The 27592-nt window shown below is 41.6% G+C and overlaps 1 protein-coding gene across 2 annotated transcripts in view; it reads right to left on the reverse strand.

Moving 5' to 3' along the window:
• The window catches only part of LOC147684141 (cytochrome P450 2J2-like), a 177799-nt gene that overhangs the window by 124367 nt on the left and 25840 nt on the right, over window positions 1-27592 (reverse strand). The window contains exons 3-4 of one of the 2 annotated variants that reach the window (XM_086944531.1): window positions 22367-22516; window positions 3151-3311 (exon numbers count right to left, since the gene is read on the reverse strand). In XM_086944531.1, coding sequence (XP_086800657.1) covers window positions 3151-3311; window positions 22367-22516 — 311 coding nt within the window. The remainder of the gene's footprint in view (window positions 1-3150; window positions 3312-22366; window positions 22517-27592) is intronic. The other variant, XM_086944532.1, reaches the window with a different exon arrangement.

Consider the following 27592-nt stretch of genomic DNA (forward strand, 5'->3'; position numbering starts at 1 on the left):
TAATGAAAAATTAGAAATAGATGACTCTTATCTGCATCTCAGTAAGGTCTTCTCTAAGAATGGACGGGATACTGATCACAAGAATCTCTGTTCGAGCAGACCCCTCTCTTAGGCCAACACCCTATAAAGATTTCATAGAATTTGCGGGAGATGTCATTTTGGACATGTCTTGTGAATCCATATGGTCAAAATCCCCCCTCTTTGTACTATGCATACAAGGTCTTAGATATGAATTTGTTGCAGGGATTCTGCTCATGCACAGAACTATGCGCAGGTAACCAGGACCTTGGTGTATTGTGGTGTACCAAAAAACCCACCTCAGTGCCCAGAACCCCAATCCGATTAGCATCAATGCCTCATTCGTTCTCCGTGCTACAGCAAAGCTACCAATGATTAGGCAACCCAGAACAAGGGACTTAGTAAACTCTCAGGAATAGTGGGAATCAAGAACACTCTTTCGTTTTTATTCTTATACAAGTCAACAACGTGAGTAATCAGCGACACTGTAAAGCTTAAAATGTTTATTTTAACTACATGCTCTAAGATGCAGTATTTTGGCTAACATTAGCAGACAAATTATTAGAAATAAAACAATCAGCATTGTTACAATTCCGTAAGACACAGAGGGAAAAATCATGTTATAATGATAGTGGAACCAGGTCTATAGCACCTTGTGTACCCCCCTCCCCTGGCTAGGAGCTAGGTTTTATCATAGAAGATCTCTAGGTTAAAACGGGGAACCCCATGCCTCCAAGTTCAGATGAGGTAAAACACATCACAGGATCAGCACGGCTCTCAGTAGATGGAAAGGTTTTCTCCAAGTGCCAGAATCATGCATGCAATGCAATATTAAAGGCACCGAGTTTCAGTAATTTGCAGCTGTGTGCGTGTTGTGTCTAGAGCGTGGGCCAATCAACCTGAATCAACAGCATGCATTGTTATTTGACCTTGAAGACTCTGCACACACTGTACAGTCTGAGGTCGTGGTGTAAGTCTAGAGATGTGAAAAACAGACCATTCTCATGCGGAGAAAAGCAAGTAGTTCGACTTACAATAACAGAGGCATGTAGTGTTGTGTGCAAAAGTGGCAAAAGATCAAAATGGTGTTTAACCCCTTCCATGCTCATGACGAGCTCAGCTCGTCATGAGGCACAGTTGAGCTGTGCTGATGACGAGCTGAGCTCGTCATGAATAGTGGGATTCAAGGAACGCAGCACAGAGGGGGAATTACTGCAGCAGTCAAGGTGTTAAGCTTCTAATTCACTTATGCTAACATAGCAATGTATGGAAGCAGTGTCATGTCTTCACTACAAGTTATTGGCACCCTTTTGAGGGGACTGAAGGTCGTATTTTTCCTCCGAAGTGTATTTTGAATACATGCATGAATTCTAATTTTATTGTGGCCCATGCTTGAATTCTAATTGCATTTTTATGACTGTTTTATCCTTTTTAACTCGTTGATGCTGATTTTAACTTCCTGTGGCTCTTGCATTCGTATCTTTAATGTGTAGCTCTTTTATGGCATGTTGATGAAATAAAGATTATTGGATTGGATTGGATTGGAATACACTAGCAGTCCCTCATGCATTGTGCCTGGAGTTTGCTTTATTATCTTCCAATTACTTTTCTCTGGCTGCTGTTTTGAGGTGGGGAATCTCACTCATATGTGGAGAGGAGGAAATATTGCGAGTAGCATTGAAGTTTGAATTTTTCACCCTTCAGAAACAAGGACGGATTTTAAGGTCTTTAGAGTGGGCTAATGAAACCTTTGACTGAGATCTGAATATAGACTGTTTTATGCCCAAGTCCACTAAGAAGAGCTTAATAAAGGGTTCCATGCTTGAAATAGGTTTGTCCAGAGATACTGCCCTAAGCCATTCAATCTCACGTAATTAGGTGGTTCAGGAGAGCAATCTGGGCAACAAACCTCAGCCCTACATAATATGGAGTCTGCCCCATGAGATCAGAGGCAGATCCTTTTGCCGAAACTGAATTGGCTCCCTTTATGTGTGATTACTGTCATGAGGGTTAAAACCCGATAAAGGATAGAAGATGTGAGTTGTGCCAGCTACATATTCAAGATCTCAACCACATAATTGTTGTGTGTCCTGTATTACAGAATGTTCTTTACCATTTCCTAAGGCCTTTGTTTGTCAAATACAATGAACATTCCACCTTGGGCGCTCGTATATTTATATTGTATCCCATGAATGGAATGATTTGTAAGAAGATTAATCAATTTTTTAGATACTTTTTTAACATCTATTAGTCCTTGTGTTTGACAGGTGTTTGTTTTGTTTGTTTTTGTTTATAAAGATTTTTTTAGATCAGTTTAGAACATCTATTAGGGCCATGGTATATTACTAGTGGGCGTTTAAAGCTAGTCCAATGTTTCCCCTGAATGATATGATCAGTAACAAGATTTATTAATCCTCTTAGGTCCTCTTTGTTACTCTATCAGGGTTGTGGTACCTTATTGGTGGGTGTTTAAAACTAATGTTAATGCTAGTTTCGAATGCTATGATGGATTGTGCTGTAAAATTGTATTTTCTAGTAATGTTTTTTAGATGTATAATATTGGTATATTTTACTTTTGTATATATATGTTGTCATTCTTGAAGGTTGCATTTATAAGAATGTATTATACATTATTTACAATTCGTATTATGCACTATACATGTTGCACTTTATATAGTGTATAATATGATTTAAGGGTTTTGAATATAATTTTATATGATGTTTACACATTTGTTTATTACGCTGTGCATGATGTCATTTCCAAAGGTTGCACTTATAGAACTGTAGCCATATAATATACTTCTTGCGGTGCTATGCATGTTGTCCCTTTATAAAGGACAGAAAATGATGCTCTGAAAGGCTCTTTGTAATACACTCCAATTGCTGATTTCAATATGCATTATGTGTCACTGTTTTATTATTGTTTTATGTTATGTGGACATCTGTAGGAGTTCCATATCATAATGGTGCTGCATCCATCTAAAGCTCTATCTGGTTTGGGTACAGTTCTTCCATCTCTACCCTGATCTTCTTTGCTTAGTCTCTGAGACCTCCTTCTTGCTGATCTATCACATCAGTTTTCCTCCCACAATGCAATTATTTCTGTAGCTTATAAGACTGTTGGAGACTCACCTGCCCCCAAGAAGAACTTATAACTTTTACCATGACATCTGTTGCTTCATTGAGCCGGTGGAACTCCCGATCATCGCTGGAGAAATTGTGCCCAAACAACACAGCAGCTATAACACTGGTGACCGAATGGGAAACACTGGGCGCGGGATCTATCACTTTTCCTAAAAGATGAAGAAGAAACAGTGACTGGAATACAGTATAAATCAGGCCATTGCAAATGCAGTATGGAATAAAGAAAAGGACTGAATTATGGATAGCATTACTGTACTATAACTGCGTGACAACAACCCCTTGGACAAATATTCCAATATTGCCGCCATCACACAATATTAATAACCCAGTGTTTGTAAAGCGCAAACTAATCACCCGTAAGGGTCTCAAGGCGCTGGGGGCCGTTGGGGAGATCAAGGGGCATATTATCAAGAAACGGCGTTAAAATTATCGCCGCTTCAGCGGCAGGAAACTGCCGCTAAAGCAGCAATAATGGGCTTGATAATATGCCCTTGTGAATTCCCATAGAAGCCCAGGTTCACACCCGAACATGGGCTTTTATGGGAATTCACAAGGGTAGATTATCAGGCCCATTATCGCCGCTTTAGCTGCAGTTTCCTGCTGCTAAAGCGGTGATAATTGTAATGCCGTTCTTAATAATATGCCCCTAAGTGAGCTATTGCCCAGAGTCACATGATGCTGAGCTGCCTCCAGCGATTGGGAATCGAACCATGAGCCCATCCTCCGGAGTCAGCCGCCCTGGCCGCTGCAACACACCTCTCCTCCTCCTGACTGATGATGCCAACTTGAGTATGAAAACATCCTAACAGGTTTATCCTGTATTTTGTATAAGGAACTTTGGTCATTGTACAAAAACAAACAAGGGTTTACTAGTAATGATTACAAAATGTAGCAACTGGTTAATCCATCCTTTCACCCCCTGGTCCCCAGCGTGCTACTCCTGTGGTGGAGGACCTCCCCTGTGGGCCACAGGTTGGCCAGACCGCCATCCCTCACACCCCTCGTACTAGCACTTTTGTTCTCCCTGAACTGGCAGAATCGAGGAATCCCTGTACTAGCTTGGTTATTTCTTTTTTTTACTCCCCTCTTACCTCTAAATTCCTTGCACAATAAATGCTATTGTCTTCCCTGTATTTTTTTATTACATTTAATCTTGCTGAGGACAGTGGTCCAGACTGGGCAATAATAACCTCTGGAACATTACATGATTTGTGTATGGGGCCTTGACCATTTCTTGTATCCTACTTGACTATTGTAGAATTGTTATGCCCAGATTGTTGATGCTTCTATTTAGTACTGTCATCACCTTCGGATGTTGTTCATTATAAATGCCAATGAACATATGTTTAAAAAAAAGGAAACAATGCAGCAGCGGGTACTGTGGCACTGCGGCCAAGGGATGTGAATGACCCACTGCTCTCCAATTATGGCCCTTTTTAACTACTTAACAGCAGTGTTTTGGGTTCATGGTCTTGGCTTGCACTAGGGCCTCGCCATCCTTGCTATGACACAATGAGACTTTATGTGCAAACGAGAAACAAGTATAATTACGTTTATTAGGACAGCAATGTTTTCATGTTCCTTGTAATGAGAAGCACATTCCAGAGCTTTATTACGAGTCTGGAGGACCACGGACCACCAGACTCGCGGGGGCACGGTGGTGGCAGTCTTACGACCGCTTGAGAAGATGGGGCGACATCTCACCCCAATGTCGGTCGTACTGCATTGATTGAAGCATAACACTGATGCCATAAATTCATACAGTTTCATCATTATTTATTTCAATTTCATCCAATGTTCCACAATTTCCATAGTTTGTCCTCTTGTCCCATGAGAGATGTCTTACGCTTTTCATTGTATCCAAAAAGCTGCAGAAATGCCAATCCAGGCCTTATACTGTAGCTAGGAGTGTACATAAGTAATCCTCATTAGTTAATCCTGGTAACCCAATGCATTTTAGGCCTATTCCTGGCCCTTTGTCAGGGGTGCTCTACAATTTAAAAACATAATTGTGAGACCATGTATTTTAACCAATTCAGGATGTTGATAACTGCATAACATTTTTTCAAACCCTTACTTTATAACTTTTCACCATAATCAACATCTTCCCACTAAACATAGCCAACACGCTACAACTAAATCGATGCCCAAATCCACCTCTCTCAATTCAATTCATAAAGCTTTATTCGGAACATAAAAAACATGTCCATAAAAGCACACACAATTACAAATTCAAACATTTCATAGGTTAAAAATAAAAAACATAATACATTTGTTATCCAGAGGGGGGTGGAATAAATAGTTAAAATGATTAAAAACACATACTCTTCCTGGCGCCAATTGCCTTAAGCAGGAAAGTAGCCGTAAAAAAGCAAATGTCCGGATGGTGTAGATTAAAAAGCAGTTTCATAGAGTCAGTAATTGTTCTTACTCCAAATCTTTTTAACATTGGCTTTAAGAAGGTTTTCCTTAGTTCACTGTACAACTGGCATGATAAAAGAAAGTGCGCAGTGCTCTGTTCCGCCTTGTTATCACAAGCACAGGGTCCAGTAGGGCGCAATTTTACATTGGGACACGCAACCAGATCATGTACCGTTCCCCTCCTCATTCTGGTTAGTACAAACTGGTGCGAAACTCTGGTCACCTGTGTCAGGTATGGATGAAATCCAGTGAAATCATTCATGCTATTGTACAGCTTACATGTGGATAGTTTAGATTCCTCCAAAGCACGCTTCTCTAAACAATAATTCAAAAAAGTAATTTTCAAATTTGACTTGGAGATATCAGAGGCACAATATCGATCATTGGTCACATTAAACCCGAAAACCTTTTGAAAACAATCAATACTATATTTGATCCAGGGGATCCTTGGGTGCTGGTCCAAAGAGAGGCAATCCTCAATAATGGCTCTATTCAATGAGGTGCCTTCATTCAGCCAAACAGAGCGCCATAGTAATAGGGGTCTTAACATGATCCTATCGTTCAGGAATTGAGTCCCTGTTTCCTTATGAACCAAGTTGTTGGAGGTGGATTTGGGTAGACACAGGAGCCTTTTCAGGAAATTATTCTCCTCCACCTGTAGACTCCCGGCTGATGACACACCCCATACTCCAGCCCCATAAAGGGCCGCAGAAAGACATCTAGATTGGAAAAATTTTAACATGTCCTTAATGCGTCTATTCCCCAGCTTCTTGGCAAATACGAAAACCCCATTAGCACTCCTAATCATCTTTGTTTTACCCGCTTTAAGTTCAATATCCCAGCTGCCATCTTTTGAAAAAGTGATCCCCAAGTAGCAGAAATTGTCAACTTTTTGAACCGGTTCACCTTCTATAAAATAATGAGAGTTAGCTTTCGTTTTAGCTCGTCCGGTCCCGCACTCCATCACATAAGTTTTTGAACTATTAATCACCAGTTTTCTGTTTTTGATGAACAGCACAAACCTGTCCATCAACAGTTGAAGACCCAGGGGAGTCCTGGACAGCAGCACTGCGTCGTCCGCATAGAGTAACACAGGGATGTTAAGATTGTTAACTCTAGGGACGTCTGCCGTAACTGTCTGCAGAACGTAATCCACCTCATTTATGAAGAGTGTAAAAAGTAGGGGTGCTAAAACACACCCCTGCCTAATTCCCCTCCCGATCCTAAACTTACTCGTACACTCCCCATTAGGTCCATACCGTACACTGGTGCTAAGTTTTTCGTACAGGCGGGCCAAAAAGTAAACTATACCTTCGGGAGCTCCCATTTCAGTCAGTTTAGCCCATAATATAGCGTGGTCTACCATATCAAAAGCGCTGCTTAGGTCAGCAAAGCATAAATAAAGTGACCCTTTTTTGGCCTGGGTATATTTCCCTAACAAAAGTTCTAAATTTAAGCACTGCTCAATGGTGCCACGACCTTTTCTGAACCCAAACTGACAATTAGTTAAAATCTCATTAGTCTCTGCCCATTCCTCTAATCTGACTAGAAGAACCCGACTCATGACTTTAACAGATGAGTCCAGTAAGGATATTGGCCGATAATTTTTGGCGTCGCCCCGGTCGCCTTTCTTATAGATAGGGACAATGATAGATTCTACCCATGTAGACGGTATTTTGCAGCAAACAGCTGCATTGAAAATCTTGACCAGCAATGGGCCCCAAATCTCCGGGGCGGTCTTATACACATCTATGGGTACCCCATCAGGTCCAAGGGCCTTCCCTCCCTTACTGGCTCTTATACTAACCATAACCTCATCTGTGGTGATATTCAAGGCTACGATGGGCCAGCCTTCTCCATGGGAGGCCGGTCTATTACCAGAGTCAAAAATAGTGGAAAAATGTTGAATCCATGATTCCATGCTCACATTAGATGTGAGCTCTGGAACCTTCTCATCCTTAAGGAATGGGCTGTTCACAGTAGTCCAAAACAAAGTACAATTCTTCAGTTCTGCCGCTTGGCTAAGATTGTCCCACGCTTCCTGCTGTACTTCAGCCTTTCTGCGTTTAAGGGTCAAATTATAATCCTGCCTAAATTGAATCACCAGACTCTTATCTCTTGGTTTAGCTACTAAGGCCTCTTTAAGGTCACTCCGGGCAGTAGAACAGGCATGGTCAAACCACCCCCTTTTATGTCTACTCTGATGCCCTACTTCCTTAGTAAACTTCTTATTGATGGTTGAATTAATTCTATCGAAGTGATCAATACTGACAGCCACAGTTTCATCCTGTTCGAGGATTGCCGTAATTTCCATCAAACAGCTATTGATGATGGAATCAGATGTTATGTCAGCTTTTTCTCCTTTCCACCTCAACCTAAAACCATTTGGTCTGTGGGGTTCAATATTAGCAATAATACCCAGATCGCGTGTGGGGATAGGTTTCCAAATCATGGCTTCAGTAGTTAAGCAGTTATGGTCACTTAACATAACATCAACCACCTTGGGCTCTGAGCACAGGGGAATTAGGTTAGAGGACATGTACATAAAATCAATAACAGTATTGGCCCCCCTCCCTTTGAAAGTTGGTATATTTTCTCCTTGGTCATTCTTTGCATTTTCCATAATTTCCATATCATAATCTATCAGAAAGTTATTCAGTGTTTCTCCATACAGATGATGGGGGAAATGAACATCAGCATCCCCTGAGCGATTATAAACACCACATAACTTCTGAGATGATAAGGGGCAAACTGAAACATTAAAATCCCCCACAAAAATAAAATCATAAACGCCATTAAAATTTTTCACAAAATTAGTCAAAGCATTATCTAATTCATTAATTGCACTGTGTCTGGTGCCATCAAATATATTATTGTAGAAATTAATCAAAAGTATATTTCTACCCGCTTCTTGTGCTAGCCATAAAATTTGTGAATGAGCCCCCACTTTTACATACTTTTTCACCGAAATAGGTAACTTGACTGAAATCAAAACCAGCAACCCTCCTTTTGCTCTACCATGGGTCGAAGCCAAAGCAGGAAGTTCATAGGATACAAAGCCATCACTGCCCTTAACATTTTTACACCAGGTTTCCTGTAGGCAGATGATGTCAAATAAACTAATAAAATCTTTCCATCCTAGCATATCCTCTTTGGTCATCAGGCCTGCAATATTCCAGCTGGCGATATAACAAGTTACCCTTTCCCTATCATGGCTGACAATAGGCGTTCCATCACTAAATACGGACATGTTATCATCTACATTAAAAAGCTCTATGTTACACATTGAATTCCCAACTTCTCCCCCAACAGGCATACAATCTACAATCACATTATTAACCAGTTCATTTGCAGGCATAGTTAACTCTCCAATATTGTTACTATTTGCATCACCCCCAAGAACCGGATCAATCTCATGTCAATCATTTTGGTCCAAAAAACTCAACGACTGGTACCTATTCTGAATTGGAACTTGATAAACCATCCCATTAACAGGTAAGAGGGTACTATCACAGGTTGATAATGGGTTGGGGGTGTGTGTTATAAATCTATTCCCGCCAGGGGCGGAGTTCAACATGTGCATCGACGGGATAGATGTACCATCCTGAAAACTAGGGCAAAAGGTAGAAAGCACAGGTCTATTTACGATAGGTGGATAATTGAAATAGTTCTTAGCCCCCTCCCTACCATTAGCAGAAGGCAACCTGTTAAGATGGTTATAGAAATAGCCCAATGGTCTTGCGACAACATCTGTCTCCGACTGCGTGAGTGAGGCCGCTCTAAGCAAGACAGTCGCAACATGTTGCGGATGTTTAAAATTAATAATCACGCAATCGCTCCCACAGGTCTTCCTAGTATTACCAATCCAATTGACTCTTCTGATAGAAATAATTTGATCAGAGTAGCCAACTGGATAACCAAAGTGGCGGTTTAACCATGAAGTTGTTTTATTTTTTAGGGAATAGGGTATAGGGGGTCTGACTTAGAGTCGGGACATTAGTTAAGACCACAACATAGGGTACACATTGAGGGGGGAGGTCTACTGGGCGCCTACATATCCTTACAGGTACCCCATTAGTCCCCCCATTAGTCCCCCCTATAGTAGCAGGCATTGCTGACACTGCTGGCACCGAAACACCCTTTCCTCTGTTTGGAGCTGGTAATGATCTTTCATCAGTATGTGAACTAGCTGACGCTACACTTGTTGGCCCAGCTGCCGGTACCTGGGAAGGTCGGCCCATTTCCTGGGCTAATAGGCGTGTTGATACAGATGACTCTTTAGATGTTTGTTTCCCAGTATTAGCAGTAGAGGGGGCACTATTTGTAAGGCGTTGTTGTACCCTGTCCTGTATAGGTGCTGTGTTTGGGCACGCTGTATCTTTAATATTTGATATGGTTTTATCCAAACTAACTGCATGCTGATCCACCACAACCCTTAGTCTCAGTACTTCTGCCCACAGATCATCAATTTTAGCTAACAAGGGCTCTACAACCATTTTGAATTTATTATCGAGAGTACTCACTAACAAGTCAATTTGGTCAGGCTTAATAGAAACGCAGCCGTCTTTAGATAATGCCCCTATTTCCTGGTTGTTCTCCTTGTGTGTGGTGTCTTTTCTGTTTTTTCTAACAGAATGATTTCCCCATTTAGGAGCTGTTTTCCTGCATGCTCTCATAAATTTAGTAGCCCTATTGTACTGCTGAGGGGTGCCTTCAGAGGTCTCACATGGGTTAACTTCCACCACAGTCAGGTTATCGGAGACCTCAGTAGATTCGACATTAATACCGGTGTTATCAGTCTCGGCTGCTGTGATAATGCCATTGGTGGTATTCATATCGAAATTATTGGTATCCGGGGATGTAACCAATGGGAGATCAGGTAATGTACTTTTACCTAGCGATTTCCTCCTATCGCTATTAATTCTAGTTACTACTTTCAGTAAATAGTTATCTGGTAAGGTAGATTGAATAGACATATTTGGGGTAGTTCAGAAGTCACTATTAAAACATTAACAAAGTAACATCCACAGGGATCCGCTTGCCCGTACTCACAAGTAAAGCCAAGGGGGGTGGCCCGTCCCGTCCCCTTTTGTCCCCGGACGGCCACAGACGGCCCCGCCCTTGTCTCGGGCTTCTCCCGGGCGCCTCCCGCGCGCGACTCGCGGTGGCGAGAGGGAGGTTAGCGTTTATCTTGCGCCTCCGGGCGCTCCAATCGCGTCACAGGCACTCGCTGCCCCTGAGGCTGCTGGGGGCTGTGGTTCTCCCAGCGCCCCGCTGCCGCCGGTAAGGAAGACTGCCGCCGTTTCACCTCACGGCCCCTGTCCAGCCCGTTGGCGTGGCAGGTAAGCTTGCCGCTTTCTGGTGTTCCACCTCTCTCAACCTCCCTCATTTCTATCGTATTCAACACCACCATTTAGACCGTTCCCGTAAACATGTGTGAAATCCTTCTACAAACTAGTTGTTCCCAACAGCAAAATCCTATCTACCCAAACCATTACCTTCTAGATCTGTTATTGTAATCGCCTCCCAACTAATTCACAACCGTCCACCTACAGCGTTCTCACCTTATTCTGCAATTTAAGCACCTGTGCTCTTTCTCCGCCCTCAACCTTTAATTAACTGACATCAACTCTTAACCCTACACATCCCAATTGCGTGCTGCTTACGCATTCACATTGCCTTCTATATGCTTTAACCGTAACCTATTATTCATCATCATTCAGAGTTGAACCCCTTCTCATCCTGAACCTCACCTCCATCACTCACTCACTGGCCACATTGTATTAAAAACCGTCCCACCCCTCAGAATCCCCCGTTCACAGTAATTACCAAGACCTGAGGTACTACAGATCCCTTACTGCACTGCGTTTGCCATCATAAAATGCCTCAATATCATGTCTACCAAACCACGTTATTTACACTACACCAAACACTATTCTTTCAATCTTCCTAGGCATCAAACTAAACCTCTTCTATGCTCATGACGAGCTCAGCTCGTCATGAGGCACAGTGCAGCTGCACTCATGATGAGCTGAGCTCGTCACGGCCATTGGAACGTTGCACGCGGGGATAATTACCCCGCTGTGCTAAACGTTCGAAAAATGCGTGTGGTTGTGACGTTGTGCAGCTGCACTGTGCCTCATGACGAGCCGAGCTCGTCACAAGCACAGCGGTGCCGCGCGCGGCCCCCCTCCCCCTGCACAGCGGGGGGGAACACCCCGCAGCGAAGGGGTTAATTTCCCTGCCCACCCTTAGGTGATATTTACGACATCAATTATACGATGTCCTACTGTTTGTATTTCAGCCTTAAGCTGAACATAACAGTATTCTGTGCTAGTTAATGATACGCATGCTAACATGCTTACTATAAAAATATGCATAAAACAGAAATTAAATCACAATCCACCATAAGTTTAAACAAAGTAGTTCAAGGGGTTAACTTTTGAGAAAATGTTCTTTCGATTGTCTCTCATGTGACAACGTTATGTTTGTTTGTTCTTTGCCGTAGTCGATGGGTGCAACTCGTCAAGGGGCAGACAGTAATACTTAAAAAAAAGGGGTGACAGATTGCACTCTATCACACCTTTTTTTGAGGTCTTCCAACCCATTGCAACCAGGGTGGATGGGCTGCCCTGGAGCCACTGCAACTACTAGAGATCAGAGACCAAGCATATTAAGAGTTTCCACACCGCCACATGAAAAGTGTGGTGGCAGTGGTATAGCAAGGGGGCTGGGGGGCATGGGAATCACCAGCAACCCTGGTTTTTCATGTGTTTGCCTCGGGCGGGAATATTGCCAGCAACTCCCAGCTCTTACATGCAAAGGCAGGGACTGCCACAGGAGGCAAAGGGACTGGCTACGCCACTGTGTGGTGGTGAGGAAACAAACGGGCCCCTCTGCTGCCTCAAGCCATGTGGATGCACACCAGGACCTGAACAGAATTGACTGCAGCAGTCTATGCCGTGCAGGTACTGCCTTTTACATTCCCATTGTGGTGCCTATTTCATAGCCATCGCCCTAAGAACATCAAAGAATCACCCTCCAGACAAGAGAAAAAACTCCTAATCTGGTGACATGGATTTGACGGTGCGGGAGCAGGGCGGTCCCGCTCCAGCACAGCCAAACTCATAATTAGGCTCATAGTCTTATGGGATTGGTTTGTTTCTAGAGCTTGACTACAGCTGACTGTAGCTGCCTGCTGCTGACAGGCCTATTGTATCTAATTCTGATTTAATTTGGGCTTGTTTATGACACCATGGCAAACCCTTTGGAAAGAAGTGCTTGGTGACAAGAAGACATGACTGAGGGCTCTCGAGCACAAACAGAGAAACTTGTTCCATTTCCAGTTGGGAATAATGGTATCTTTAACCCCTTCTGTGCTTATGACGGAGCCGCTCCGTCATGAGCCTCGGTTGAGCTGTGCTCATGACGGAGCGGTTCCGTCATGGCCCGCTCGGCGCGCCTGCGCGGCGCGAATTTCGCGCCTGCGTGGCGCGTTCTATTGAGCGGGCGAGTTCGTGACGGAACCGCTCCGTCACGAGCACAGCTCAACCGCGGCTCGTGACGGAGCGGCTCCGTCACGAGCATGCGAGCGCTGCTCGACCCCCCCGCCCCGTTAGCGCTGCGGCGGAATTCCCGCCGCAGCAAAGGGGTTAAGGGGAAGCAGTGTAGAACAACAACAATGTCTCAACCGGTATTATTGAGAAAGCTAATTAACAAGTATGTCTAGTGCTGAATCAATTGTCCCCTATTGTTTTTTATAGTTATTGTTTTCTTTTTCAAAATATATGATGCCTTGAGCACATTTTAAAATGAACTATTACTCATGTTGTTCTTTACTAATTTAAGGGAAAGCAGCCATCAGATTAGCTGTTAGTGCCTCCCATAAGCTGAATGACCGAATTTTTTTTTGACAATTACCGACTCAAAACAGGCATTTTGTGAATAACAGGTTTTTCATTTCGATAAATAAATGTGCTGTGTTAAACAAGCAGCATCTGAATAGCTGTGATTCCATTCAATGCATGTTTCTAGCATGTTCTTTTGTTTTGGTCATGTGTCATGATATTCTGATAATCGAGCTTATTCAAAACACATTTGTAATAGTTAAATATCATCATGATTGCTATGTTTTACAAAAATGGCAGAAACACTTTTCAATTTAGGAGTTATTCCAAGGATGTTGCAAATACTATGACATTTCCCTGTCAGATTTTGCTATTTACTTCATTTGTCTGCTCTGATGTTCCTGTTTCCATCATTCTGTCTTTTCTGAGTATTTCCACCATTTCTGTTTTCAGACTCTTCTATTTCTTTCATAGAAAGTGTGAAGTTTAGACAGGAGTAGAATGTGTATTCAGCTTCTTCTATTTCTTTCACATTATGGGTACACACTTTCCAATTTCGTTCATAGAAAGTGTACAATGTAAGACATGCGTCAATATGCTGGAATTACCTGTTTCCTGAACTTCTTTAGGATAGATGTGATAATTGAACTTGTTCATTTGTCACCATGACTATCTTATTTCGGATTTAGTTTCTGCCAGTCCTATCATTTTTTTCAAAACATTAACCAAGATAAGATTATACAGACAATCAGGTCCTATAAAAATAAAGAAATCGGATTTAAGGCCGGAGAAGACATCACAAGAGCAATCAAGATAGACATGGCTCCGGCACTGAAAGCTCCTGCAAAGCTCCTTTGAGGCTCCTCCAAACAGGTTAGCCTTCACGGGCGGTGCCAGTGCTGTTTTTTTTTGTCGGACGCCACATCCTGGGGTCAAATGCAAAAACCACAGTTGATGGACAGAATGCAGAACAATGTCATACATTCACCCCAGTACAGAGATCTGGGCCTAAATAGATCGTTTTTCTGCACTCCACACCACCCTAGTTCAGACATGGCCATATGCAAATCAGTCTGACCCTGTGCCTTATGGGAACAGTCCAGCCCGAACTGCCAAGCCATGTCTTTCCTGGACCGGAATCAAGCTTACGAGGAGCAGTTTCTGGCATTCCAGCCGTCTTCAGCCCGGCTTGCTTGAATCCAGTGGTGTGGAGAGCATGGGACTCACGTCTGAGCATACCCCCCACCACTCGGGGTGACAAATGCAAAAACCACAGTTGATGGACAGAATGCAGAACAATTTCATACATTCACCCCAGTACAGAGATCTGGGCCTAAATACATCGTTTTTTTGCGCTCCACACCACTCCAGTTCAGACATGGCCATATGCAAATCAGTTTGACCCTGTGCCTCATGGGAACAGTTCAGCACGAACACATCCTGGGATCAGGCCAAGGTAGGAGCTACTGTCCTCCTTTCTGTGTACGATCATACCATGGAGAGGACCCACTGACCTCTTGTCCTTGTGCCAACATACTGTGTTAGGAGAAAGTTTAAATTCATGGGAGGCTACTGCCTTAGGCATTTTCCAAGACAAGCAAAACACAGGGTTCAGGTGCAATTCACCAATCTGGCCCTACTGTTTGCCCTACTAACTATGCACTGGAAGGACCAACACCACCCGACTCTTGCCCTATGGCGTAAGGCACTACTTAGATGAGGAGAAGCAGAAAGCTCTCCACTGCATTGGGAGGAGGCCCGTCGTAGAAGCCGGCACCCTATTGCTGCTACCTGGGATACTATGCTTATACAGTATAAGGAACTGACTGAAGAGAATCCCCTTCCCTCACTGTGTTAAATGTTTAGACATCGGATAACCCTCTCTCTCCAACATAATACATCAGAGTTCACTACTGCGCCAAAAACTCTCCAAATTCTGTTCTGCAGTACACCGTTTTTTATCGTGCACCCCCTAGTTCTTTTTTCCAAGTTTTTTAACCCAACCATATTATTCACTGGTCACCCCCCATCCTTCAGTGTGAGCCAGTGTAATTCAGTCAGGTAATTTGTTAATATCTCATCCTGCTACAAGTGGTATTGTCTACAGTTGATAATTTATTTTTGTCTCATCCTGCTACAATTGCTATCATCTACCATTGATAATTTGTTATTGTCCTATCCTGCAACAATTGCTATTGTCTACAGTTGATAAAAACCCATAAACAATTGTTTAACAACCATCTAAGGAGCCAGTGCCCTCCTTTCCATGGGCCACTACAGAGTCCGTCCTCCCCTGGTACCCCATGATGTCTGTTGAAAAAATAAGTCATGTATGTAATAGGTCTAGTCTGTTTTTCCTTCTAAATGTATTCTCCTTAGTGCTACTTTGAATTTTAATTATACTGAGTTCCTAGATGTGGTGACAACTAATTTAAGGCAAACACTTTGTTTTCACCTAAAGCCTATTTAATAATCTCACTACTGGGAGTGCTCCAAAAAAGTAAGAGCACCCACTGATGCCTAATCCGTCCCCCACTTTTTCTCTTTTCAGTTACAACCATACAAGGAAAAGGTCCTATAAATATGCTCTGGTCAGGTCAGCGTGGTCCTTTTAGGAATTAATGTTCCCAGGCTTCCGATAAGGTCGACATGTTTCAGCCTTTATATAGCCCATGAAGGGTCTGAAGGCTTTCCTCCAGGCCTAGTTTTTACCCTTATTTTTGCGATTGCTAATTCTCTGTGCAATTAAATAGTAAAAAACATGCACCTAACCATACAGACCATATTTATAGGACCTTTTCCTTGTATGGTTGTAACTGAAAAGAGAAAAAGTGGGGGACGGATTAGGCATCAGTGGGTGCTCTTACTTTTTTGGAGCACTCCCAGTAGTGGGATTATTAAATAGGCTGTAAGTATTTAGGTGCAAACTATGTGTTTGCCTTAAATTAGTTGTCACCACATCTAGGAACTCAGTATAATTAAAATATATATATATATATTTATTTTTTTCTCCAAACAGTGACATGATTCAGAGAATTGAACATATCTGAAAGGAAGAAGGCTTGAATTGTTCACATTAAGAGAAGGGGCCCTTACCATAATTGAGGCATTGGCAGAGGATGAGAGATCATTTGGGCAACTGCAAGACAAAAACATAGGAATTCTCTTAATTTAAGGGGCCTGGGCTACCAGGCACAGTGAATCATTATTGCCACAAGTAATGTTGGAAGGTGATTTAAATGAAGTAGTATCTGGCAACTTTAGCCCATTTTAGGCAATTTATGGGAGACAGATACGGTGATATCCCCTTCAGGGACATTACTCCTATCATAAGGATCGTCTGCTAGGCTGTGGGGTCCCTGATGAGTAACTCTATCCCCACCTGATGATGTATCATCTCCTGCCACTTCAAGAAAATAGGCAGGTACTGTTAAGATAACCTTTAATGCACTAATATGTTTCCATTGGCTCCTTAGCAGGTTTCAACCTATTTTTTGGGAAAGGGAGGTAGGGAGAGAAGAAACACTCAGCCTCTCGGACCTCTGACCTTGGAAGCACAAACTGGTAGAAGGCATGCGCCTCATCTATTATAGGTGGACTTCATATTCAGTTCCCAGATTGTATCCTGGTTTTCTGGGGGCTAGCTGCAACCTCTCTGCTTCCATACCCTGGTAAGCTATCCTGCTGAAAAATATTCAGAAGGAATTGTTGCATACACATATATTTAGATTAGATTACCTTGTTTTATGAGATTACTGGGGTTACCAGTCAGTTCATTGCAGACCAAAGGTCCTTACCACATGACTTATACCAGTCTGTGCAAGTCAGAAGTCTGAGATGCATAAGGAGTGCTGCTTCTCTCTTTACCTCCTTTCCCTGTTTTTCTCTGAACAGCCTCTTCAGATACTGGACTTCCCAACAGATTTTATTTAACTGAAATTATGGCAGATTGCAAGTTAAATTCAGTTTTTAGGGAAGTGCATTCCTCTGAATATTATTCTCCTATAGTTACACAAATATCTCAAAACATGCAATACAAGCACATCGATTAAACCCAGGAAGTAACCGATCATCCTGCCAAGTTGATCCACCAAAGGTGGGTTGTCAATGGGCTGAAGATTCAAGTAGATCCCGCTCAGAGTTTTCCACTGCAAATACGAATCAGCAAGATCTCATGTAGAAGTTATCCAGTCTCGGGGAGCCCTATTCAGCTGCAGTCTAGAGCCTTTCCCCGCTAGAAAAGTCTAAGCTGCAAAAAAGTGACTAAGGACCTGATTTAGAGTTTGGCAAACGGATAATGTACTGGTGCCATGGAAGAGGACTTTACCCCTGCCATGGTAAGGATACTCTGCCTGCCAAATGTAGAGATGTCCGACAACCCAGCGAACATCTCCTGCATTTCAAGGAAGCGCCGTCATGCTGGTTCCTGCAAATGCATTAAACATTTGACTGACGGCTCTGTCAATATGGTGAAGCTGTAAGGCAATATTTCAATGCTTTTTTTAATTTTCAAAAATAAAATGTGAGAGATTTTGCTTTTGAAAAGAAAAAGAAAATTCCATGACCCCTCACCATGGGGGTTATTTCCTGTGATATAAGGATCATCTTACATTTCTCACTGTCCCTTTAATGAAGAGTTAAAACTTGCCATTTTTATGCCCACTCTAAATAGTGAGGACAGACAATTGGCTAATCCTCTGATGATCATTAGTCTGTTGGGCCATCAGAGTTATGCGTTGGTTGCCTTGCCCTACTAAAGAATTTTGACTTTCATTTAAAGTCTAAGTCCGAAGGTAACATTTCCGACTGGGTCGAACCTGGTTTCTGTATACACCCTGTGCTTCATTAACGTTGGCCTTAACTAGCCAATCCAGCGTAACAAGATGACCGTGGTTGGCACTTAATGCTTTTTGGTGCTATTTTGAACCTCACATGTTAAAAATGCATATCTCTGGTTCCCCTCAGTAGATTGTTGTAGTTTTCTTGACATTTTATTTATTAAAATATACTCTACATTTGTAATTGGTTTGGGATTTTTCTTGAGTGTGTTTTGACTTTATGACTGTTTTTGACTGTATTAATACTTTACACATTGCCTCTAAGTTTAGGCTGTCTGCTCTATGCCATAGCTACCAGGATGTTGAGCTAAGGTTAATTTAGTGACTTTAACAAGTCATCCTAACAAGGATTGTGATTATTACTTGAGGTGAATAGTTATCCCCCTCAAATATTATTCCCAATTTCTTACAAATATCATCTAACATTTTATATCTTTTAAGGGTTAAATAGTTCACATTGTATGTCATCAATTACTCTTTAAATATCAATTGGGTCAAGCTGTAATTTTTTCAATGCTGGATACAGTTTGATCAACCAGCAAGCTCATCAAGGCCAATTAGGTATCCTAAAGTTTGAATGCCCTTTATGCCTCATTTCTTGTTCTATATAACATGTCTGAATTGAATTTATGAACCCCCAATTATACATTAACTTTTGTCATCAGAATGATGTGTACCACTGTATAATATAGATGCATATTCCAAGTCTGAGGTACAATATACGGTCGGAAACTCTATTGTACTGCAACACCACCACTGGGGAGGGGGGGGGGGGATTGTGGGGAGGGGGGGTGAGTTGGGGTTTTCTTCCTTTTTTAAAATCTTTTTTCTACTGTTTGACTCTTGATGTATTACCCACTATCGAGCTTCCTCGAGCTCTTCGGGGGCATTGCGTGCTGGTGGCACATACTGGCACTTGGGCGAAATGGGGAGCATAGAGGGAGGAATAAGCGTAGAGACACTCATGGAAGTGACATTGCTCTTGATGATGATCCCTCGTGATGGACATAGCGACTGCACCCCATTTACCTCGAAACTGACCCCTTCAATTATGTTGTGGACAAGGCTTGGAAACACTGTGGGTATAGGGTACTTCGATTTCCTATTTGTCAGTATGTGTGAATAATGTGTTTTGAATTTCGGAGAGCCCCTGCGAGGGCATACTGGTGAACTGTGCATTGAGTCTATGTTTTGGAAACCACAATAAAAACGACTTTGACAAAAAAATATAGATGCTTCAGTGAAATGATTTAAAGGTAAGAAAACAACAAATTAAAGGCATTATTACTTTTGCTTTTTCATATAAACTTTTCCAACACAAAGAATACACCATAAGACGGGAAACATCCTTTACCACGCAACTTTTACCACGCAGTGCTTTTACAACGCAGGTTTTACAACGAAAACCATTACAACGCATTGCACTGGGGGGCGCTCTAGGATAAGTAATAGTTTAATTTACTATCCAACACCTTCCCTACTATCCACGGGGACTGGAGTTGGAATAGTAAATTAAACTATTCACTATCCAGCACCCCCCAAAGCAAAGCGTTGTAATGGCTTGCGTTGTAAAACTGGCGTTGTAACAGCATGCGTGGTAAAATCATGCGTTGTAACAGCGTACATCCCCATAAGACTATTAGAGTTCCCAGGTATTAGTCATAGAATTAAAAATGCATATAAACGCCTTGAGAAACTTTGATTGAGTTTAAATATGTTCATCTTATCAGTTCAGTTCTAAGCTTTAAATGGTGCACTTAGACTGACAAAACCCTCCTGTTGGATATTTACCATGCCCTTGGTTTTGTAAACAGCTTGGAAAAAGGTTTTTTAATTGACAAGTGGAACATTTTATATTTCTAAATGTTTCACGCTATTGAATGCGACCAACACATATATATCGTAGAAATTGTCAATATTATATTTTGTTATTTTTTTCTTGTTTCGTTTCTCTTTATCTTTTGTCACTTTTTCTATTTTTACATTCTACATGTGGTTTTGAATACTCACTAAGCATGGTATTGAAATATGGGTGGTTTTAGTTGATTGCTTACTCTCTAATTAAATGTCTACTCAATTAATTGAAGCGAAACATGTGCTGTCATTTTCAGCTTGTTTGTGAATCAATTGTTGATTAGTACAAGCAGTCCAAATTTCAAACAATTAAAGACTGATTTGCATATAGCAGTGTGCAAACTGATGTGGCATGGTGTGCAAAATAACATTGGACTGGGATGCAGCCCAGAGTAATTACCAGTGGTTGATAATAATGCAAGCACTCCATTTACCAGTTTGTTCCCAGATGTGAGTCCAATGCACACTGTCTCACTGGAACCAAGCTACATCCTGCTGATGAGCCTATAACAAGGGTGAAACTGGTCCTGGGTCGCTTGTGTTCCAGTACAGTGAGGACCTGGCTTTGAAGTTCTGCTGGACTGCTCCCATTGGAGCAGAATTAAGACGTATTTGCACATAGCTGGGTCCAAACTGAGGTGGCATGGTGTACAATGTAACAATGGACTGGGATGCGTCCCCGAGTAATTACCAGTGGCTGAGATTAATTCAAGCATTCCTACCATCACTTTTTGTATGTGTCACAGATTTCTATAGGTGGAAATCTGTGGAATACAGCATTTTGAACGTAGGCCAGCAAATCAGACAAGAATGTCGGGTATGAGGATCGTCTGTATGTTAACCTTTGATAAAGAACCTTTATACCTTATAATTTAATGAGATTGACATTATCAGGAGAACCCCCCACACAATGGATCTGTTTTGTTTTTCAGGGAATGCCCCAGTTACCGTACATATTAAATGAATTACTTAAAAGCAGCTATTGGTATACCTCTGTGAAAGTTTTGGTGGGTGTCAAGCATGTGTGAATCTTATCCAGGAAAAGCATGTGTTGTGATTTCAAAATGCCTTCAGAAAACAGGCCCCAGCTGGACTATGTTTCTTTTTACCAAAATCCTTCCCCTCTTCACACATATATAAATACATACATATTTGTTTTCCCTGAAACTCTGAAGTATCCTCTGAACTTTCAACAGGCTGCTTGGATTTAATTCATACAATATAGCCTGTTGGCTGACACAGAGTGAAGGTTTGCACACTGAATAGGCTTTGTGACTTTGAGGTGGATCAAGACTCCCCCTTACCTCAGGGCGCTGAAGACTGAATTTGTTCTACACAACTCCCAGTTCTTCAAATATGCGCAGCTGCGGCACGCTTGGCGGGCCCAGAATATTCAAATAACCGGGCTCCCAGAATATGCGCCACTGGAGGGACGTCTGTTGCAAGAACAAATTCATGGGAAAGCAGTCTCACTCACTTACAAAACCTTAACGAATAACATGCTAGGTGACCTGGCGAAACTTAGACTGACGTGGGAGTCGGAGGTGGGAGTAATGGATGACCTTGACTGGGACATAGTATTAATGCACCCCAGAGAGGTATCAATTAAGTCCAGGCTGCGCCTTATCCAATTTAATATGCTCCACAGAACCTACTACGACAGAGTGCGTCTCTATAAGATGGGGAAGGTGACGGACATGAGCTGCCTCAGGTGTCATCGAGAGGATGGGGACTTCTTCCACATTGTGTGGACGTGCACTGCGATACAACGCTACTGGACCGACATCTTGTGGTGGTGGCAAAGAGAGACATAGCGAAACACTGGGGATCGCCGGATGCCCCGGAACTAGAAGAATGGAGGAGAGGGCTGGACATGTATATGGCTGCTGAGAGAGTGACATATAAAGCTAGGGGGTGCCCGAAGAAGTTCTGAAGGGTCTGGTCCAGGTGGCGCTCTTATCACGGATTAGATGGGGGGTTGTGAGGGGGGTGACTACAGTGCTAGCCTTTGTATAAGCATGAGCACATTGAGATGAGTTTGGTTAGGATGTTACTGAACAGCTGTGTACTATCGATATTGTTTTCAGGTCGCATTTGTACTACTTTTGTCGGACATAAGCGAGACAGGGACGGGGGGTCGGAGGACTTGGGTGTGTGTACCATTGACTACATGATTGCATTGTTGTGGACTTATAAAATGCAAATAAAATATTTATAAAAAAAAACCAAAAGACTCCCCCTTACCTTTAGTCATTGTGAAGAACCCTGCCAAATGTTGAGCCTCTCTTTGGATTGTCACTTCCAGGCTTTTCTTCCCAAGCCCCAGGTTGCGCAGAGTCATCAAGCTGAAGCGTCTCTGCTGCTTCCAGTTGTGTCCATTTGAAAAGACAATCCCTAGAGGAATTAATGATTTGATTATGCCCTTCAAGTTTCTTCTTAGTAGACGAGAAAAAGTGAATTTTTTTCAGAACTCTCCTCTACCCGCATCACACATTTTCATGCATTCACTACTACATAGCTTGTGAGGCTCAGAAAGACAAGCTAGAGTATGTCTCAACATATGCTGCTGATACTTATGAGCAATGTTTCGATGTCCTCTTTGTGTCAAGTTAGTGGGATCCATAATATGAGACCAATGGCTATGTTTTCAGCTGGATTATGCATTGATATGACATTACCTTAAATATACAGTACAATAAGAGATATTCAAGTTGACGCTGGCAGAAAGCGATGCTCTACCATAGCGGACCTCCAAAGCGGCATAAGGATGCAATCGGCGAAAGGATATCAATTCGGCACAGACCTGAGAACAAGCAGTACTGTTGACTATATTCTTCACCAGCAGCCCTGTTGGCCCCTCACCCAGGCTCATCGTATGTACTATGCTAAATCATGGTGTAATACACAAGTGCAGAAATTGAATTACCACACAGTATCCCACTGGCTTTAGCCAGCAGATGCAAAAATGAGGAATAACACTATGGCATGTGCCAATTGGTTTATGATGCAATTTTGCACTTGGGTACCACTATCTCTCTGATGGTTCAACCAGTGACAAAAGTGTCAATTCTTTGATCCAGAATGACTCCATCTCTTTGAACTTCAAGTAAATGCAGAGAGCTTACTAAGATCATACCACACATTCCTGCGTATACCACAAAGCTCTGACAGGGCGCCTAAACACCTTTACAGCATCCTCTTTAAAACCGGTGCAGTTAGAGCTGATTCCTAAATGCAAGCACACCCCTTACTTCTGTTTGTTAAGGTGTAATTTGCTGGGACTTCCTGCAGTAACTTCTAAAATATCCATAAAGCCATAGTAAAACATGTTTTCAAAAGACCCTTATCCAGCATCAGGTCCTATGTGGATGTATACTGGGCTGCTTGGCTTTGTTCCACCTCCTCAGCGGTAAGGATTTATTCACAGGGCTTTAATTGTCAAACAAACAAGTAATTATTAGCCTTAATGTTGTCAAATGAGTGCCCAGTGAAGTAGCCAATGAAAGCAGCTACATTTTGAAATGCAGCATCCTCCCCCTACAAGGAAGAGAGGAGGGGGCAAACTACATTAGGTGAATTAGAAAAATGTTTCTCTGAAGTACAGGAAGGAAACCTTGAAGGAAATGAGCAATCTTAGGGACAGCTTTAGAGATGCAAGCTACAAACCAGGAGACAGGATCATGCACATTTTCCTGAGATTGGGACCGTGCATGTGCTATTATCCTTGTGAAAGAAGTGGGAAGAGAGCTGGGATTTAGCAAACCACATATGTGTGTTGATCCTTCAGACAGAAACAGCAGGAAGAGATAGGACACCATGTGTAAGTGTTGGTCATTGAGGCAGAAATTGGAAAAGAATTGATATTTTGAAGAAGATGCCAATTCTTGGAATGTCATTTTGTAAAGATTTGGAGCTTAGGGGACTATCTGTGCCTTTTTGGGGACAGTGTTAAGGAGATCATGTGTGTGTGTGCCAATCCTGTAGACACAAGTGGGAATAGAACCTCAGTTTCAGGGACTAAGAAGTTGAAGGGGGGAAAATGAATCATTATGATAGAAGTTGCAAAGGGAGTGGTGTTTATGAAACTATCCTCGCATACCCATCCTTGGAACAGAAGTGCAAAAGAGCTGGTGTTTAGGGACTATGGGGCCAATGTACGTCCTGGCAGATGCCCTGTTATTCCACCAATGTGATGGAGTGAGTTACTCCGTTGCCTGGTGGAGGGCCCGCCTGACAGATTTTTAAATGACCGCCAAGCTGGAGCTCATTCATAAAGCATTGGCAGGAACTGCTGTGAAATGATGAAGCCTTGCACTAACCAGTTTTCTTTTTTTATTGTCAAAATGAAAAATCCTAGAATGGGAATTTCTTTTGGAAAATAGCAAAGATAATGCCACCCCTGTTCATTGGAGCCATTTCCCAAGGTGAGGGGGGCATTATTTCATATTTACTGCCCGTCAACTCCAGGGTTTGCCTAGCAGTAAAAGACAATAACAAAACAGCAATATGTCTGCCAATCGTAGTTGGATGGATGGACATACAGCCAATTCTCTGACAGCCCTTACTCCATCTGGCCATCAAAGAAATCTGGCCATGGCGGTGAGGGAGTAATCTTCACTGTGGCCAAATGTAAGGTTTGCCATCATCAAAATCAGGTTGGCGGATCACTGTGTTTTCAGGGAGGAAACTCCGGGGCATATTAGCAAGAACCTCGTTAAAATTATTGCAGTTTTAGCGGCAGGAAACTGCCACTAAAACGGCCAAAATGGGCTTGCTAATATTCCTTATAGAAGTCCAATAGAAGCTCAGGTTAGATGTCCTGCACATCTAACCTGGGCTTCTATTGGAATTCTATAACACATATTAGCAAGCCCATTATCGCAGTTTTAGCGGCAGTTTCCTGCCACTAAAACAGCAATAATTTTAACGAGGTTCTTGCTAATATGCCCCCAAGTTCCTTCTCCTCTAACATATAAGTCAGGCTCTATCTGTTCATGCTTCTCCTTGGTGTGCAAGTGGGAAATTTGCATTCTTTTGGATAGATGTGTAGAAAGAGCTTGGTTTAGAAGACCTTGGACTGGACTGAGGAGAATATGTGTGCCATGCTAGGCACCACTAAGGAACCCTATTACTACAGATATGAAAGCATTAATGAATGAATAACTCTAGATATATTGATGGCATTCAGTGTTGGTATTTACACAGGCACAAAACCTAGCATGATGCACGGACATGTGGCTGGTGCAGTACATGGGTTGTTCTTGCACAAAACCATTTGTTCATTTAACTTGAAGGGTAGTGTGTGGACAATAGGTTCCTATACTACGGTTCTATGCAATGCCTATGCATGTATGTATGTTAACATTTGGAAATGACTGCGTATCTGTCTGTGACTTGCTAAAATTTTAAATCGAAGACACATTACGAGAGCCTCTGCAATTCAGTGGTGCTAATAAAGTCCTGTTCCAGCCTCGTCGGAATTATGTTGGCCTACCAAGGTTATGGGCCACTTCATATGTGGACCCTATAGTATTTGTGAGCTAATAAATAATACAAAGGAGATTACTATCAATGGCAAAACATATTTACAAAAACATTTGTCCAATTGCAATCAATTCAGAGAATCATGTCTGGTGTTGTCATGTATCTTTTATTACAATATTGAATAATATGTATAACATTTTATGAAATGCAATTTTATATATTTTACATATCAAATACCAAATTGTCCTGTAGTAGAAAGAGTTCAGAAATTTGGGTATAAAAGGGTATTTTGCATAGATGATCATATCCTCAAGAACGGTTATGGTAGACCTTGTTAAACACCAAGGGGACTATTCATATAATGCATTTTGTTCTACAGTAGTACAACTCACAAACTACAAAATGTTATTCACTAACCCATGTACTAGAGAACTCCTCCTCCATTATCTTTTCTATGCAAAGTTCTGCACCAAGGATACGCCTATGTTTTAGTAGTAAATATGGGAGGGACAAAGGTGAGTGGCTGGAAAATGGGGACTACTAACTACAACATAAGAGGTGTTTGGGACATTTAGGGTTGGGTTTTGGGAGGGGCAGGTTTCTAAACACAACAAACAACCACCCAGAAAAGATGAGTAGGGCCTTTGCTATCCACATACTGCACCTATTAATATATATGTATGTAAGTGAACACACACACACACATATTTATTGTAATGATAAAAACATAAATATGTATTAAATAATTATTTTAAAAAGTATTAATAACCCCAAATACAAAAAAAACATTTTACATTAACAGCATATGTTAAAAACTAGACATAATTTAAAGTACTTCAACATATAGCTTAAAAAATTACATAGTTAAATAGAAAAAAGTTACTGAGGGTGGGAATTTGTATTTAATTATTCTTAGCAAATGTATGAATTAAATACTAATAATGTAATTAATTATTTAATACAAAATTAATTTACTTAGTTAATGTTTGGTAACATTTTATTTGACTAGTTCTAAGGTAATTATAAATATTTGTAATACTTGAATAGTTATATTTTAAAATAGGTTTAATTCTTTTTAGGTTATTAGTTCTTATTTTCCCTTATAGGTTCCCATATGAACATCTCCGCTACAGTAGTGGATATATCTACCTATATAAGAAAAGTTACTAGTTATAACATTGCATCAATATCTTTGAAGCATTGTAAATTGTAATGTAGGAGGCTCAACCTGGAGGTGGAAACAAGTAATTCTACAATAAGGTGTAAATCACTCAGAAATGGTGACTAGCAAAAAAGTGTAAACTTGCACCCAGATATAGTAAATCTACATGTGGGTAAATCTGCATCATTGTGAAAAGGCCACTTATCCTTAGCAGTGGATTATGGATAGGAGGTCAAACCCATTTTTTGTTAAAATGTACAAATATACATGTATAAATATGTTAATTAATAGCAGCATCATACATCGAGAAAACCCATTTGAACAAAATCATTCATGAAACATTAAAGCTTATCGTAGTTCACTAATGTAACCAGGAATTAAAGTGCCTAACCAGTCTTTAATGGGACACCATATCTTCTTTAAATTATGCGTTCAGGGTCATTTTGTATGATCGAAAAGTTAGGCTACACAAAAATAAAAATTCTTGCAAACAGGATCTAACATCTCAAAGTTTGCGCTGTAGCCACACATGAGCCTGCCCAGTTATGCATCAAATATTTCAAAGAATGCACACCTGACTTGCTTGGAGTATGGCCTAGCAAAAACAGTTTAGGTTTCCATTGAATGTTAGTACACATTAATTATTATATCAGCAAAAACAATTGATTCCAATATGCAATATTATTTGAACATGCAACAAATATATGGGTTGTGTCCATTACATGAGTGATGTAATATGTGAGGTCATAGGTGGGCATGATAGGCGCGCAAGCTATAAATGGTGCATTTCAGGTTTTTTTTTTAAATCACACACACACACATAT

This window comes from Lissotriton vulgaris, chromosome 11, assembly GCF_964263255.1.
Source record: "Lissotriton vulgaris chromosome 11, aLisVul1.2, whole genome shotgun sequence".
Lineage (NCBI taxonomy): Eukaryota > Metazoa > Chordata > Amphibia > Caudata > Salamandridae > Lissotriton > Lissotriton vulgaris.